The sequence below is a fragment of the Eschrichtius robustus genome, chromosome 19 (assembly GCF_028021215.1).
Source record: "Eschrichtius robustus isolate mEscRob2 chromosome 19, mEscRob2.pri, whole genome shotgun sequence".
In the NCBI taxonomy this organism is placed as follows: domain Eukaryota; kingdom Metazoa; phylum Chordata; class Mammalia; order Artiodactyla; family Eschrichtiidae; genus Eschrichtius; species Eschrichtius robustus.
In genome coordinates this window covers 7,230,142-7,246,216 of record NC_090842.1, presented here as the reverse complement: position 1 = coordinate 7,246,216, position 16,075 = coordinate 7,230,142, and the positions used below count along the sequence as shown (strand labels likewise).

At 52.1% G+C, this 16,075-nt stretch overlaps 1 protein-coding gene across 1 annotated transcript in view; it reads left to right on the top strand.

Moving 5' to 3' along the window:
• The window catches only part of PLCG2 (phospholipase C gamma 2), a 163,031-nt gene that overhangs the window by 83,444 nt on the left and 63,512 nt on the right, over positions 1-16,075 (top strand). The window contains exons 8-14 of the mRNA XM_068527469.1: positions 2,264-2,307; positions 3,889-3,961; positions 8,459-8,560; positions 9,395-9,513; positions 11,040-11,125; positions 12,291-12,411; positions 12,986-13,154. Coding sequence (XP_068383570.1) covers positions 2,264-2,307; positions 3,889-3,961; positions 8,459-8,560; positions 9,395-9,513; positions 11,040-11,125; positions 12,291-12,411; positions 12,986-13,154 — 714 coding nt within the window. The remainder of the gene's footprint in view (positions 1-2,263; positions 2,308-3,888; positions 3,962-8,458; positions 8,561-9,394; positions 9,514-11,039; positions 11,126-12,290; positions 12,412-12,985; positions 13,155-16,075) is intronic.

Genomic DNA, 16,075 nt, shown 5'->3' with positions numbered 1-16,075 from the left:
CCATGCTATTGCTGTTTTTTGTACATCCCTACCCAAAACTCAGTCCACAGAGCTCTTGTCTTATCTGTGTACTCTTGGTGTGATCCTGTCTGGTCCCCCGGCTTCAAATAGCATCTTTATGCTGTTTACTCCCAGAAACATGTCTCCGGCCCCCACGTCTCCCCTGAATGCCAGACTCTCCTGACTGCAGGCTTGCCTTGCATCTCACACTAGAATGTCCAGAAGAGGCGGCGTGATACTCAGCACCGTACCCCCATCTCCACTGCTGTGAACCCATACCTGGCCGCCCCACTGGGAGGGCCCAGGAATCATCTTGATTCCTCTCTCCCACTTCCCATGACCCCTGCCCCCCAGTGCATTCTGCCCATCTCCTAACATATCCTCAGGCAGCTTGGCCTTTGAATTCTGAGAGAACTGGCTTTGCTTCCACGTGTGCTACCTGAGTGGTGAGCCCTGGGCTGGTCATATTTGCCTCTTTGATTTTAGTCCGTTCTCTGCCCTGCTCTGTACCCCGAGGGACTGATTCTTACAAACAAGTTCCCAGGTACCTCTGCCTCCAGGGGGTTTGGCAAATGGGGTGACAGGAGATTGCAGGCAGAGGAGTGGGGAAGCTGAGGCGTCGCTCCCCGTCTTTTCTGGCTCCGGAGGCATCTCCACAGTAGAGGCACCTCCTCCTTCACCCCAGCTCCTCATGTAGCTGAAATGGTGTGCAGCTTTTTCTGTACATCATTGCACGGCAAGGAAAGGAAGGGGCTGGCTTTAAGTAAGGACCGTGTGGAGTGGACAGTTGAAGGGGGGTCACAGATGACCTTTCTCCAGATGTAGGGAAACCAGTTTTGGGATTTGGGTTTGGAAAGGATCCGGCCTTAAGCACCAGATCGCCCCAGTGATCTAAGGGCCAAATGACTCCAGATAACAAACAGCTGGCACTGCCTAAAATCCCTTTTCTTTTTTAAATAAATAGCCATGCTGTAAATGACACATAAGTGAGAGGAAGTACTTCTAAGTCATTCTAAAAGAGTGACTCCTAATCTTTCTCGGTGACCTACTTCTTTGAGATGCTCATTAAAGCTATGGATCACCTTGCCAGGAAAAAAAAAAAAAAATTTGCACAGACTTACGCAGATCTCCTGATTCTTCCCAGGGGCCCGTGGATACCTTCTCTAGAACGTTGAGTTTCCACGTCATCCTGGAGTGCAAGCAGGTTGGCAAGAGGACTTGGGGAATCTAGAGCAAGGGTTGTTTTATATCATTAGCATTTGTAGCCTGCCGGGAGCTGCATTTCCATTTGTGCCCTGAATTACTCAAATGCTTATCCAATCGCAGTCTCATTAAAGATCATTTCAGTGATGCTACCTAGCCAGAAATGGACGCAGCACGGGTGTGCGTGTGTGTGGCGTGTGTGTGCACGCGTGCATGCGTGCGCGTGCACGTGGAAAATGCTCGGCCAGTGAGCTGGTGTGAGTGGAGGCTGGGGGTTGGGGGACCCCAGGCCTTCCTGGTGGAGGAGCTCTCCATCCTTCCATCAGTGGTTGGGAGATCAGTAGGCCATGAAGTGTAGGACCAGAGCTGTCCAATATTTCTCTCTTTCTCTTGAATTCAAGGATTAGAAATGAGCTCATTGAAATATTAAGGACTGGAAATGTACCAGTGAGGGTGCAGAAAAGGGTGTGCATTCTCTGGTGGGCATGCTGGTCAGGACAGCTGTTTTGAAAGCAATTTGGTGAATCTGCCGAAGTATACACCCCGTGTCCAGGCATTTTCCTGCCCAGGAATCTACCCAATGGAAATGCTGGCACAAGTGGACAAAGATATATATGCATGAACATTCTTTGTAATACTGGATACAATAGCAGAAAATTGAAAGACAGACATACTATGGAATACAGTGTGGGTTTTGAAAGTAGTGAGGTAGGGCGATTTGAGGCTGCTGAATAATACGTAAAGCTTGAAACAACAGCAAAAAGTTGGGAGACATAGATGTAATATAATATAAGATAGAATTAAATGAATATCCGTAAAACAAACTCTAGACGGAGACCTGCCAAATTATCAAGTGATTGCTTTTCAGAAAAAAGACTTTGCAAGGGGTGAGGAAGACTTCCACCTTTTGTGTAAAGATGTAAATATTTGAACATTTGCAAGTCACATAAATGACCATGATAATTTTTTAACGCAAAAAAATCTCTTTATTTGCATTAAGTGGCTCGACTTGTCTAACGTTCTTGTTTCATGGCTGTGTCCCTTCTGTTTTCTATTTTAGATTCTTGATGAATTCAAAAAGGATTCCTCCGTGTTCATCTTGGGGTGAGGCACCTCTGCGGGGTTGTTGTTCTGGGTGGTTGTGCCGGGCGTTGGTGCCCTTGTGGGTCCCCCCAGCCTTGCCATCGGAACTCCAGGGGGTCACCTCTCCGGCAGGCACTGGTGGGGTCCCCCTATTGGGGAACTGGCCATCCCAAGCCTGTGCCACGAATAAACGTGCACAGCAGCAGGGCTTGTGGAATGTTGGGAGGGTGGCCCAGAAGGTTCTGTAGAGAAGCCTGCTTGCTTCAGGACCTCCTTTCCCAGAGGTGAGTTGGGGAAATTCCTGGCTAAGCAGAGTGAACTGAATTCAGGTGAGTTGAAGCATATCAAGTGCTTCATGTGGTGCATGGCAGGGCTCTTAAATAGTGATAATGATATTATTATTAAAACCTAAGTGCTGCAGGACTTGTCAGGACCTCTACTACACTTACTAATTCCCCTAATTATAAAGTGTTCTATGTCCTCCAAGCCTGTCTACCTGGGAGAAATGTTTGCCATGGAGTTAATAGCGCCTAGAATATGATTTGCGGCCCGCTGACCTGGGCCTGCTTTTTGGAAGCAGCCCTCATTGATGAGGGTGCCCTGGCAACTGTTCCCTCTGTTACATTCTAATCCAGAAACCCCAAGACTCCAAAATGTATATAAAACGAATCCAATTCTTATGTGGTATTTTAATGAAAAGATTAGTGTTGGACCATGAAGCTGGTTAGGAAAGAAGGTTAGAAACACACTCAGAGACAACAGACTTTTTTGGACCTTGAGTGTTTAGTAAAGAGAGGAAGCCTAAAGCGTGTTTTATCTCCTGTATTTCAAAAGAGACCCCTCCCCCCTTCCACCCCCGCTGCATGTGCTCAGGGAAAAGTACAGATTTCCCGGGAATGCCCTGCTCTGCAGGATACACTTTCCGTAGCGAACAGGGTTGCCAGTCCAGTGCAGTTCTGGTATTCTGGTAGCAATGAGCATCCTCTCCACGAGGCCATCAGTCAGCAAGCTGCTGGCCGAGGTGGCGTCTCCCTTTATTCAGGGTGAAGGGGTCCGTGTCAAATGGAAAACTCTCCCAGCAGCGGGCCTCTGCGGGCTCCACGGCTCTCGTCGTGCATGTTCCAGCCGATTCTCCATGTCCGCCAGGGTTGGGGGCTTCATCTGGCCCACACTCCTGCTTCAGAGCCCTCGATGGCTCAGCCAACTCTGGAGTCATTTCTCCAGCATCGCCTACCCCAAACGCTCTCCACATCCAGCCCTGCCCGGGCGTTTGCTGTCTGCGCCTGTCCGTGCCCGCCCGCCCTCCCTCCCTCCCCGTTCCTTCTCCCTCCCCCTTCCTTCTGCCTTGCACCTGGACCACCTGGGAGCAGCTGAGTGTAGATTCCAGGGCCCAGTTCTCCCAGGTTCTGGTGTCAGGGCCCCTCTGAATCCTCCTGGGTCAGGGATGTCGTCCGGGTCACCTTTGTCTTCCTGTTGGCCAGCCTGCATCTGGCCCTGCAGGGGGTACTCGGCAGGGTGTCTGGGTGGCCGTCCTGCTGGCTGGGATCGCCTCCTGCCTGTTGGATGGCCCTCTCTCAACACCCTCCCTTTCCCCGAGGACAGCAACACCGACCGGCCGGATGCCTCCGCTGTTCACCTGCACGACTTCCAGCGGTTCCTCTTACATGAACAGCAGGTGAGAGGACAGCAGGGCCCCTGGGGTGGGGCTGCCCCAGCGGTTGCTCACCTTCTCACCACCTGCCGTCATGAAACAGGTGTCGTCTCCCTGCTCAGCGCTGCCTTGGGGGCTTAGACTCTGGAGTGAGATTGGCCTCTCATCAGCCCCTTTCCCAGGCCCCAGATGGAGGAAGGGAAGGAGAACACCCCAGGGCGGGCGGACGGTGTTCTCACCTGCCGGCTTCTGCTCCTCCCCCCAGCTCACCTCTGGTGTCGCTTCCCCAGGAAGCCTTCCCTGACTCGCGGAGGGTGTGACTAAGGTGGACGAGCCTGGGGTTCCTCTGGGGGATGAGGTGGCACAGCTGTCGTTAAACAAATGACGTGTGGACGTCTCCCGGAACGTTTGCGTGTGGGCTCCGAGCTGGTGGCTGAGTCAGAGTTTGTGGGGAGCAGTGGTCTTCTAGGGGACGGTTCTGCCCCAGGGCAATGGCTGCCCCTGGCATCTGGTGGGTAGAGGCCAGGTATGCTGCTCAACATCCAGAGGTGCACAGGTCAGCCCCCCGCCCCCCAACAAGGAACTACCCAACCCCACATGTCAGCAGTGCCTCGGCTGAGAAACTGAGTTAGAGGGAGAGAAACCTGGCATCCTCTCACTAGCTGTGTGACCTTGGGCAGGTGGCTTGACCTTTCTGTGCCCCACTTTCCTCCTCTTTAAGTGGGGATGAGAACCCTACCTCTCAGAATTGTGGGGATTAGACAAGATGGTCTTGATCTTTGTGTGTATGTATGAGTACGTATATATATATGCGTAGTCACATATCTATTTCAAATTTTTATTTATATCACTGGAGTTTCGTTTACTTTTATTCTCTTTATTTAGTTTTTTTTAATAGACTCTTTTTCATAATAACAATATATAGTCTTTTTCATAATAATACTCAGTTCATTTACTTTAAAAAAATACTTCGTATTGTAGAACATCTCAAACATACACAGAAGTAGACAGGCTGGCATCATAATCCACCCTGTACCCATCACTCTGATTACAAAGTTAAGAACATTTTGCCACTTTAATTTCATCCATCCTCCATCTCCATACCCACGTGTCTCCCTTCCCTTCCTTCCTTCTTCATTTCTTTGCTGGCAAATTCTAAAGTAAACCCCGGACTGTGTATCATTCCATTTGAAAATACTTCAATATGTCTTTCTTATGAAATGGCCTTTTTTTTTAAGAAAACATGGCCATAGTACCCCTGTTACACCTTTCACAATGAACACGAATTTCTTAGTGTCAGACAGTACACATCCCATGTTCAGATGTCACTGATTGTAGGGAAAATAACGAACAGACGCACACTTGCACGAGGTGCAGAGGCGGTTAGCTGCTGTGGTTCATGATGAATGGTGACCGAGGACTTTGAGGTGTCACGCTCTCCCCACGTGGGGTGAATGGGAGTGACCAAGAGAAGGCTTCCTTGTCCCGCCTGAGACTACGACCCAGGGCAGGTGAAACGAGGGGAGGATCCATGAATTCGGTTGAGCACGATTACATGCAAGGTGCGGTGCTGCCGGGAGAGTGACGCAGAGAGAGAGGCACAGGCTGTTTGCTTTTCCGCCGTGCTCTTCCTTGCGCTGAATCACTCAGTTTTGTAGGGAGCCGTGGAAGTTAAACGGTTAAACTCCTGGAGACAAGTCGTCTTATATCCTGGAATCCACCACCTCGTGCTCAGTAATTTTATTCCAGGGGAGGGTCTCAGGCTTTCCCTACACTGGCCCCGTGGCTGGGCTGCCCTCAGAGATCAGGGTTGTGGGCCGGGAGCAAGGTACAGGCCGTCAGGATCCCGCATCTGGGAGTTAGGACGTAGGCAGCCCACGAGCATCTGTGTGAGTGCGTGTGATGGGAGCAAGATGTGCTGCCAGGGGTGGGGCCTCTGAGCCATCCGTCCCGTGGACCCTGAATGTCCCAGCTCCCAGCGCTCTGTGGGACGCTGGCAGGGAGCAGAGTCAGTGACCTAGGACGTCTGTTGGGGGTGGTGGATGCTCGTATGTGGAATAGCCACTGTAGCACTTGGTGTGCTTATTAGTACAGGTTTGTAGAAGACACATTGGCAATACACAATTAAAATGCAAACTTTGAAAAAAGGTTTATATACTTTGATTAAATAATTGCTCTCCTAGGAACTTACCCTAAAGAAATAATGGCAGCATTTTTAATAGAAGTGAGAACTTGGAACTGATCTGAATTTCCATTCGGGGGCTGGTTAAATGTGCCGCAGTCCAGCCCTGGGAGGCATGGGTGACACTAACTGACCCGGAACTGATGTGCCTGCGTTGGTCTTGGGCTCATCATTAGGGCAACTTAATTAATGACTGAAGCCTCAGCTTTCTTATTTATATAACTGGAGAATAATATTGTATGTCCTGCCTGGGCTTGTGTGAGTTCTAAATGAGCCACCATGTGACAAGCGTGAGCACAGAACCCGGAGGGCTGCCCCTGCCCAGTGCTGACGGCCTCACCATGCTTGTTCCTCTCATCAATACTCTGATCATTTTCATTATTATATTGATAGTTGCCCAACTCAATACCCCATACCAAGTAGATACATTTTTCTACCCCCTCCCAGACTATTCATATTTTAAACTCCTTTAGGCAGAAGATTTCTTATTTACAGCCAGTGCAGTTCCAGGTTATAGCAGCTAAGTACCCATGTGTTGTTTTTTTTTTTAATTAACTGAGTAATTAATTTATTTGGCTGCATTGGGTCTTCGTTACTGCACGCGGGCTTTTCTCTCTAGTTGTGGCGAGCAGCGCGCGGGCTTCTCATTGTGGTGGCTTCTCTTGTTGCGGAGCACGGGCTCTAGGTGCGCAAGCTTCAATAGCTGTAGCATGCAGGTTCAGTAGTTGCAGCTCGCGGGCCCTAGAGTGTGCAGGCTTCAGTAGTTGGGTGCGTGGGCTCAGTAGTTGTGGCTCATGGGCTCTAGAGCACAGGCTCAGTAGTTGTGGTGCACAGGCTTAGTTGCTCTGCGGCATGTGGCATCTTTCTGGACCAGCGATCGAACCCGTGTCCCCTGCATTGGCAGGTGGATTCTTAACCACTGCGCCACCAGGGAAGTCCAGTACCCGTGTTTTTTTTATGCGAAAGCTTTTTAGGAGAAGGAAGCAGGAAGCTTCTGGCCTTTTGGGGGCGTCTAGGGCTGGCAAGGCGTTTGCATTAAGTATCCTACAATTTGAGTTTCATGTTCTGGTATTCAAGGATTGCATCGCTGTTGTATTCAAATGAACTGGATGCTCCCCCAGCTCCCAGCTATTGGGTGTCCTTTATCCAAGTAGATTTGCAAGGATGAACAGCAAGGCTTATTGTTGATTTGCACCCACCTCTTTTGTGTCTGCCCTTATGCTTTTCCTTCTTTCAAACATCCTGATCTGACCCTTCCCATCCAACTGCACACGTCTGATAGCACATCTGCTTTTATGATTCTTAAAGGTAGAGATTTTAGAATATTTGGAACCCAGAAAACATGAGTCAAAGTTGAATCTGTGGGTCAGCTGTCATCCTTTTGTCTATGAATATTTGGGGTTTTAGGGTTTGGAGAGGAAAACAATAAAGTTACTTTATGTTATATATTCTTTTTCTAAAGGGCTTTCGAAGTTCTGAGACCGTGCAGAAGCTGTTTTTGAACTGGTCATGTATCTTTCAGGCGTTACTGTTGTCTGAGAAGCACTACTTCACTGATTTGGACTGATTCTATGTCTGTTTTCCAAAGTTCAGTTATTTGGAAGCCCAGCTCTCCTACTTACTAACTGTGTGAAGTTGGGATCATCGTGTGTGATGTCCTGAGCTTCTCTTTCCTTGTCTGTAAAATGACGATGACAGTGTATGACCTGCAGAGTTTTCTGGACTAAACGAGATGTCGTGGGAGGATGACGATTGCTCACGCAATGCCGTGATTTGAGCACCTTCTGTGTACCAGGTGCTGTGTTCAGCACAGACCCTTATTTCGTCCAGCCCCTCGCAGCCTCTGTGCGTAGATACCATTATTCCCACGTAATGGATGAGGAGGCACAGAAAAGGTGTGTAACTTGCCCAGCATCAGCCAGGCGAGTAACCCCAGTGGTCTGATGTAACTGTGCTCCCTGCCTCCTGTGATAACACGTATAAGGAACTAGCGTAGAGCAGGAGTCGGCAGACTACACCCAGGGGCCACATCTGGCCCACTGCCTGTTTTTATAAGTAAAGTTTTATTTACAAACGCAGCCACGGCCATTTGTGTGCCTGTTGTCTGTGGCTCCTTTTGCACGACAGTAGCAGAATTGAGTGGTTGGGGCCCAGAGCCTAAAATGTTTACTCTCTGGTCCTTTAGGGAAAATGTTTGCCATGCACAGGGTGAGGCCTTGATTGCATGTGCATGCAGAATACGTCCATGCTTCGGTCTTTGACTGAAACCGGATCCTGGGAGGCAAAGAATTTTGCAATTCCTCTTTCTGATGATTTCTTGTTCTCTTTATCATTCTAAGGAGCTTTGGGCTCAGGATCTGAACAAAGTCCGTGAGCGGATGACAAAGTTCATTGATGACACGATGAGAGAAACTGCCGAGCCCTTCCTGTTTGTGGATGAGGTAAGTGGGCTCCTCGTCCTGTTGGCATGGCTTTGTGATTCAAGTCTCTGTCCTCCGAGGTATATTTTCTGGGTCTCTTCCCTTGGAGGGCTTTGCTGTTAGATGCCCCGAGACTGGCTCTCTTAGTCGAGAACTCTTTTTTTTTTTTTTTCCTTCCAGGTCCTGAACCATCACAGCCTTTGCTTTTTCTCCTCCTCTATTTGATCTCATAGCCTGGGCGGGATCTTTGCTTTTGTCACTAGAGGGCGTGTGCTACCAGGGAGTCTCTAACCATTACAAGCAGAGCAAGGAAATTCCAAGGTTTATGGGGCTCTTGCACGATGTGAAAATGGGTGCTCTTGTCCCTGTGTGAGGGGGAACTGGGGAGCTCCAGTTCCATGTACCGTGGTTCCCAGGAAACAGAGTGTTACCCACTGTCACTCAGTCTTCTGATTTTTTTTTTTTTTAAGGGGTCAGGAATTGGGATATGAAATTTCCTGCCTTTTAGATGTTATGATGCTGGCATGTTCTGTTTCTCATGTTGGGTGGTAGGTTCACATGTTCATAATGTTATTATGCCTTAAAACTTATATATGGGCAGCATATACTCTTGTAGCCTCAGATATTTGAGGATACACATTAAAAAGGTAAATACCGTATAGGTCAATGAAACGTGTGTTGGTACCGCCTATTGCAGTCTGAGTTTTCTGCACTGAAAACTTGGGTAACTGAGGTCTGGAGACCACCTGTTGAATATTCATGTACCATCTCCCCGTGTTGACACAGACCCAGAAGAACCCGGCACCACCCGTCCTTAGTGTCATGGTCCCCTCTTTGTGTTTGTGACTCTCCTAGTTCCTCACGTACCTGTTTTCCCGGGAGAACAGCATTTGGGACGAGAAGTATGACGTGGTGGATATGCAGGACATGAACAACCCCTTGTCTCATTACTGGATCTCCTCATCACATAACACGTGAGTTTCACCGCGAGCCTGCGGTGGGTCAGGCAGGCGAAGGGCAATACGGTGGGCGCTCAAGTGCACTGCTCTGGCAAAGCGTGTGGGCAGTGGGCAGAGTGCAGGCCCTCGCTGCTCAGATTGGAATATGTGAAAGCTTCTGGAGGATGGGGAGATGCGTCTGTCTTTCCCAGTTGGTTTTGCAATAATAAACCTTTTTCTGTGGCCCTAAGAAGCAAGTCGACAAAGCTGGTTTGCACGGTTTGGGCATCTCATTCTTAGTAGTCACAGGAAAGCAATTGAGTTAGTCATTGAACTGATATTTACTGAGAGTTTGCCCTGTGCCAGGCCCTGTGCTTGCTGGGTGCTGGGGATACAGCAGTGAAGAGGGCAGGAGCAGTCCCATCCTCATGTGCTTGGAGGGGAAAAGGCCTCCTTGGAGTCTTAATGATGAGCCGGAGTTGGTGAGAGAAGAACAGGTGGTGAGGCAAGGAGAAGGGTTTCAGACAGAGGAACAGCATGTGCGAAGGTCCAGGGGCAGGAGGAACTGAGGGGGGTCTAGTAGGACTAGATGGGAGGGTGAGTGGCAGGAGAGGAGGACAGGAGGGTCAGCTTGAGTGGAATCGCTGAAGTCAGAACGAGGGCAGTGGCGGTGGGAGCCACTGATAGCTTTTAGGCCAGAGAACAACACACTCAAATGTGTATCTTTGGAAGATTGCCCTGATTGCAAAAAAGAGCAGACGGGAAGGGAGAAATGGGTGTTACACTCAAATTCTGATAGTCTGCTTTGTAAGGTGAGGGGGTGGAGGCCTTGGGTCCTGGGCATCCAGAGAGCTGTCGACTGGTACTTTACCAAGTGTCAGTCCAGGCAGGAGTTGGAGAGAAGGCCCTTAAGTTCATCTCCAGGCATTTTGGAAGGTACCTTCCTTTTCCGGGGCAAATTGACTTCATGGTTCTCTCTTCCCCACCATGTCCATTGGTTTGAGTTTGTGTCTTAGAATGGTCAATTCTACCAAACCTAGAAAACAGCTGAGCACCACAGACTCTTAAAGGGGGAATGTGGTGAGGAGGAGAGGGATAAAAATAGGTATTTTCACGTCAGTTTTGGTGGACATAGTTCATAGGGTAGTAAGTTCCCTCTGTTCTGTGCTTGGCCTGGGGCCCTGGTATCACAATGATGGCCCATCTCTGCCCTGTTGAGACTGAGGGCCTAGGGGCAGCGGTGGGGCAGGGGGGTTGTTAATTTATCATCATACGTCAGTCTCCCGCCTGACACCCTTTGACCAAATTCTCCTCGAAAGAACACACGTTCTCGAGCCCACACTTGGATTGCCAGGATGGTTATCCTTCCTAGCCCACGATCACGGCCTGAGGCTCATGACTGGATCGGCTGCACGACTGCATGTGTCTGGCCCGGATCCTAAATGCGGGTCTTTGTAGACAGGAAGAACTCAGGCCTTTGGGAGCTCGGGCTGAGAAGTTCCTCGGGGATGCCCTGAGCTGCAGGCCTGCCCCCACACAGCCGCCCACCTCCTCTCGTCCAGGTACCTCACGGGTGACCAGCTTCGGAGCGAGTCGTCCCCGGAGGCCTATATCCGCTGTCTGCGGATGGGCTGCCGCTGCATTGAGCGTGAGTACCCCCTTCGCACTGGCGGCCATGCAGACGGCGGGCTGAGACTGGCTGTGTTGTTGCTGGATGCTTTGTTTGGAGGCCCGAGTAGTGGGGATGCACGGGACCGATGGAGGGAGAACCCAGGTGCCCGTAGCATCTGGGGTGAGCCACGCGGCCACCAGCCGGGGACCTTTCCCCAGAAGAGAAGGTCGCCACGACGAGGAGTGGTGTTGAGCCGGGCCAGGCTGGAGCCACAGCACCTTGGGCTCCAGAAAGTGTCCGGATACAGTGGAGGGGCTGGGAGGCCAGTAGCCAGGACGGCCTTACTGCCCTCCTGTCCCTCGGCTTCTTTCTGGGCTGCTGTGTTCGAGGCAGCAGACACCCTGCGTGTTTTAGCAACGGCCCTGCCGCGGCCGCCACCCTGACTCTTCTGTCCCCGGTTGCTCACAGCCACCCCGGCAGAGGTGATTCCAGGACCCGGACGTGGCCGGGAGCCGGTGCCTCCTCCCGTTCCCCCACCCTTCGCCCCCGGCCCGACTCAGCGCCAGAGGCTCACGGCTGTACTGGGCTGAGAAGAGGCACAAACCACTGATGTAGGCTCCAGTTTTATCAAAAGCATTCATCACGGTATCAGACCTTCATGGCGGTTATTCCTACAGAGTGTTGCCTAATTTATGCCTTTTTCCCCCCTTAGGAAAAAGCAAATGTGAAAAAATCAAGTTTGAAACTGTCAGCTCCTATTCCCTCTGGGGGTCAAAAACATAGGGGATGCTTACCTTCTGCATCACCTATTCGGTCTGAATATTTTACCGTGAATCTTTAAAGATAAATTTCCCATTGCTCTGTATTCTTTCCGCTGGCAGAAAAAGCAAGCCAAGGTTTAGACAAGTCAAATCAGAAGATAAAACACATGATAAATCTCTTTTTAAAAAAGAAACATTTCGTTTCTTTTGGACAGCGGGACCTTTAATTAGACGACCAAAATCTTCCTGTAAGCGCATAGGTAACACGCGTCCCCATGTTGGTGGCCCCTGAGGGCGATGCCGGGTCTGGCCCCGGGGTCCTGGTGACTGAGCCAGTGCGGGGGGCCGGGGCTGGAGGCGCGGTCGTCACCCCGGCAGCGTGGCCGCCCTCAGTGGACTAGGGAGGCGCGGGTGCTGAGGCTGCACGTCTCTGCCCTCAGTGGACTGCTGGGACGGGCCCGACGGGAAGCCTATCATCTACCACGGCTGGACGCGGACCACCAAGATCAAGTTTGACGACGTCGTGCAGGCCATCAAAGACCACGCCTTTGTCACCTCGAGGTCGGTTGGCTGATTTCCTTCCTGGTGGTTCACCTTTAAGGGGAAGGCAGCTAGGGTTGGGTGGACGGACGCACACACAAACGTACCCCCCCTGCAGACACACCCCACGTGGACACACACACACACACACACACACACTCAAGAGACGCCCTCCCACAGACTCGGGCAGTCCCCCCACGGATGGACGCAGACGCCCCCTTCCCCCCAGCGCACACGCACGTACATTCACGCACATCCCACACAGAGGCTCACGTGCAGAGGCACCGCCTGCATAGGACACCCCCGGAACACAAAGACACACAGACACCCCCTCCACAGACACACGATCAGACGTATGTTCTCCACGTACAGACACACGTGCGTACCCCACATAGTGACACAGCTACCCCCCCGCACACACGCGCCCCACCCCGGGCTCCATCCTGGCCGGAGGCCCTGCCGAGAAGCCCCAGCTGCGTGTGGGCGCCCCCCAGGCCGGGAGCACGGGGCACGCGCTGGGCCCGGAGGCGGGGCCGGGCGGCCCCGTGTGGGCGGCCTCCGCCCCCGTGCTGAGCGCCGCCCCCGCCGCCCGCAGCTTCCCCGTCATCCTGTCCATCGAGGAGCACTGCTGTGTGGAGCAGCAACGCCACATGGCCCGGGCGTTCCGGGAGGCGCTCGGCGACCTGCTGCTCACCAAGCCCACGGAGGCCAGTGCCGACCAGCTGCCGTCGCCCAGCCAGCTGCGGGAGAAGATCATCATCAAGGTAGCGGCCCGGCACGGGCTCCCCGTGCTCCTCGCTAGCCTCGCGCCGGCCCCGGGCCGGGCCGCCCCGCCTCCCGCGGCCTCTGCGTCCTCGCGGCCTGGGGGGTCACGATGGCACCCACGTTGTTCGCGTGCCGCGAGCGTAACGCGGAAGGACGTGCGCAGCGCGCTTGGAACTGCCCTGGCCCACAGCAGTGCCCCGGAAGTGTTCACTCACTTCCGTGCATTTGTTTTGGCAAATCTTCACCACGTCCCGCTCTGCGTCAGGCCCTCGTGAGGTGCTGGGGCTGTTCCAGAGACCCAGGCCCTGTTCTTGCGTGGGGGCGGGGGGGGGTGGGCTGGAAGTGAGCAGTTGTCCCGCAGGGCTGCGTGCGCTAGGGGCGATGGGTGGCTGTGGGGAGGGGTGAGTGACGGCTGTACCACGGGTGCCAGGAGAGGGGTGGCATTTGGGCATGTGCATTACTAGGGTCAAGAGACCAGAGGGACCGTGGCTTCAGTCGTGTAAGTTCAAGACTCGATGTGCGGGAGAGCATTCTAGGAGCTCTGCGCTCTGGTCCACGAGGTTGTCCGGGGACTCAGGATCTTCTCATCTTGGTCTGCGGTCTCGCAGGGAAGGGGTTTTCAGATGGGGTTCTGCAGACCCCCAGAGAATCCACAGATAAAACTTGTGAGGTGGTGGCATGTGAACTTTGGGCAAAAATGGTGCCTCTTTATTAACATGTAAGTAAAACTTGACATTTCCTTCCGTTATGAATATTGGCAACAAGCTGCTTGAGGCTTTATCACCAGCAGAAATCATGGATATTTTCATTTCACTTCTACAGTTGTTGCCAGTATCTCAAGATAACGTGTGCTCGTCACTACTTTAAAATTATGATGGTTATTAGATCTGCCTGTAGATCTTTTGGAAGATGTTAATAAAGAAGCACATGTGTTAGTATATTGCAAGTATTTTTTATTTACTTAGTAGCTGTATTTCAATATAATTGGTTTCTCTTTTCATTTTATGCATTATAAACATTATTCTGAGAAAGGCATCCGTAGTCTTCCCCAGACGTCAGGGGGGGGTCCATGGCACAGAACTGGCTAAGGCTCTGCCCTAGGGCACTGTCCTTGTGTGTGGTCCATGCTGGGTTGCAAGGCACATTGAGCTCCAGCTCGAAGAAACGGGAATGTGAGGGGTCCAGGGCGAGTGATTCCTGGTAAGCGGGTGGGACATCAGTTGGACAGTCCTGGGCTGTTGTGTCCAGTGCGTGAGAACTTAGTCACATGACCACACCATCTGCAGGGGCTGACTCTAGCTGGGCAGCCATCGGTGGAAGGAGTGGCGTGGATTTCAGTGACAGCTGGCAGGTTCATAGGAAGGACAGACAGGGATTTACTAGGCAGAGAAGGGAGAAGGCCCTTCGGCTTCGGGGAATAGCATCCATGAAGGTGGGGTAGTGTGAATGTGTGGTATGTTCCCTAGATTGTCAGTGGACCACTAAGGTGCATTGGGGACACTTCCTACATGCCAGGAGGTCACGGTCTTGTAGGGAGACAAACCGCTTGGCAGAGAAACACCAAATTGCGAGGGGGCTTTGGCTGAGGCCCATCCAGAGAGGAGGAGGCTGGTGCCCTCAGGGGTCAGAGCACCAGCATATTTGGAGGAATTGGCTAAGATCCTGGGGCAGGTTCTGCTGAGACGCTCAGGGAAGCTTCTAGCATGAGGAAGGCAGGAGAGGCAGAGGGGGCTTGGCCGGGCGGTGGAGGTGTCCAGGGCTCCTCAGGTTTGGCAGTCAGTCTTCAGGGAACCTCGTTGCATCTCTCTATTCCCAGCTCCCCTGTGGCTTCCCTCCGTTTCTGTTAGAACAGCTCTCTGCGTGTCCCCAGGGATTTCCCAGCGCTTGTTTCAGGGTGTGAAGACTCCTTTTAGAGCGCCCACTTCCCCACCTGTGGTACCTCTTGGTTCAGCCCTTTCAATTTCAGGGAAAAGGGGTGGAAGTAGCATTTGTGACGTGATCACTGAGTGCCACACACTGGGCTGGGCATGGTCGTCAGTGTTATTCAGTCTCATGGCAGCCCTGCAGGATGGATAATCCTGGGCCCCCAGCCCACTTGAGAGGTGAGAACCCTGAGGTCTAGAGGTTGACTCAGCTGAGGTTACACAGTTAGTTCCTGCCAACGATGGAACAAAATGGAACATTTATGTCGTGCTGCACTATTTACAGGTATCCTACACGCCCATTGCGTTACAGGACAGGGGGGCTATGTTACCCCCATTTAAAAAAAATATTTATTTATTTGGCTGCGCTGGGTCTTCGTTGCGGCGTGTGGGATCTTTAGTTGCGGTGTGTGGGATCTTTAGTTGCGGCATGCGGGATCTTTAGTCGCAGCATGCGAACTCTTAGCTGTGGCGTGTGGGATCTAGCTCCCTGACCAGGGATCGAACCCAGGCCCCCTGCGTTGGGAGCGCGGAGTCTTAGCCACTGGGCCACCAGGGAAGTCCCTGTTGCCCCCATTTTACAGGGGAAGTTACTGAGACAGATTGTCATGCAGCCAAGGCCACACAGCGAGGAAGGTGATAGGCCCTGAATTCAAGCCCAGGTCTGACTCCCAATCCTGAGCTCCCTCCACCAGGTCACCACAACTGGGACTTATCAAGGCTAGTCCACATGGACGGTCAGTGAACTCGCCCCGGTGGACGTTGTCGTAATCATCCTCTTAGTCTTGCAGATGAGACATGAGAGGTTCAGAGAGGCGTGGCCACCTGCTCAGGGTCACACAGCCGAGAAAGCAGCAGCAGTGCTGTTTGCACCCAGGTCTTTGAAATCTACACCCCCAGTGTGCCTTCCACTGCCCTGCACAGCCTGTGCCCATGGACTGGCTGTGATCTTGCCTTGCCCTCTGTGTGCTGGAGAATGCGGGCGCATCATTGATTCA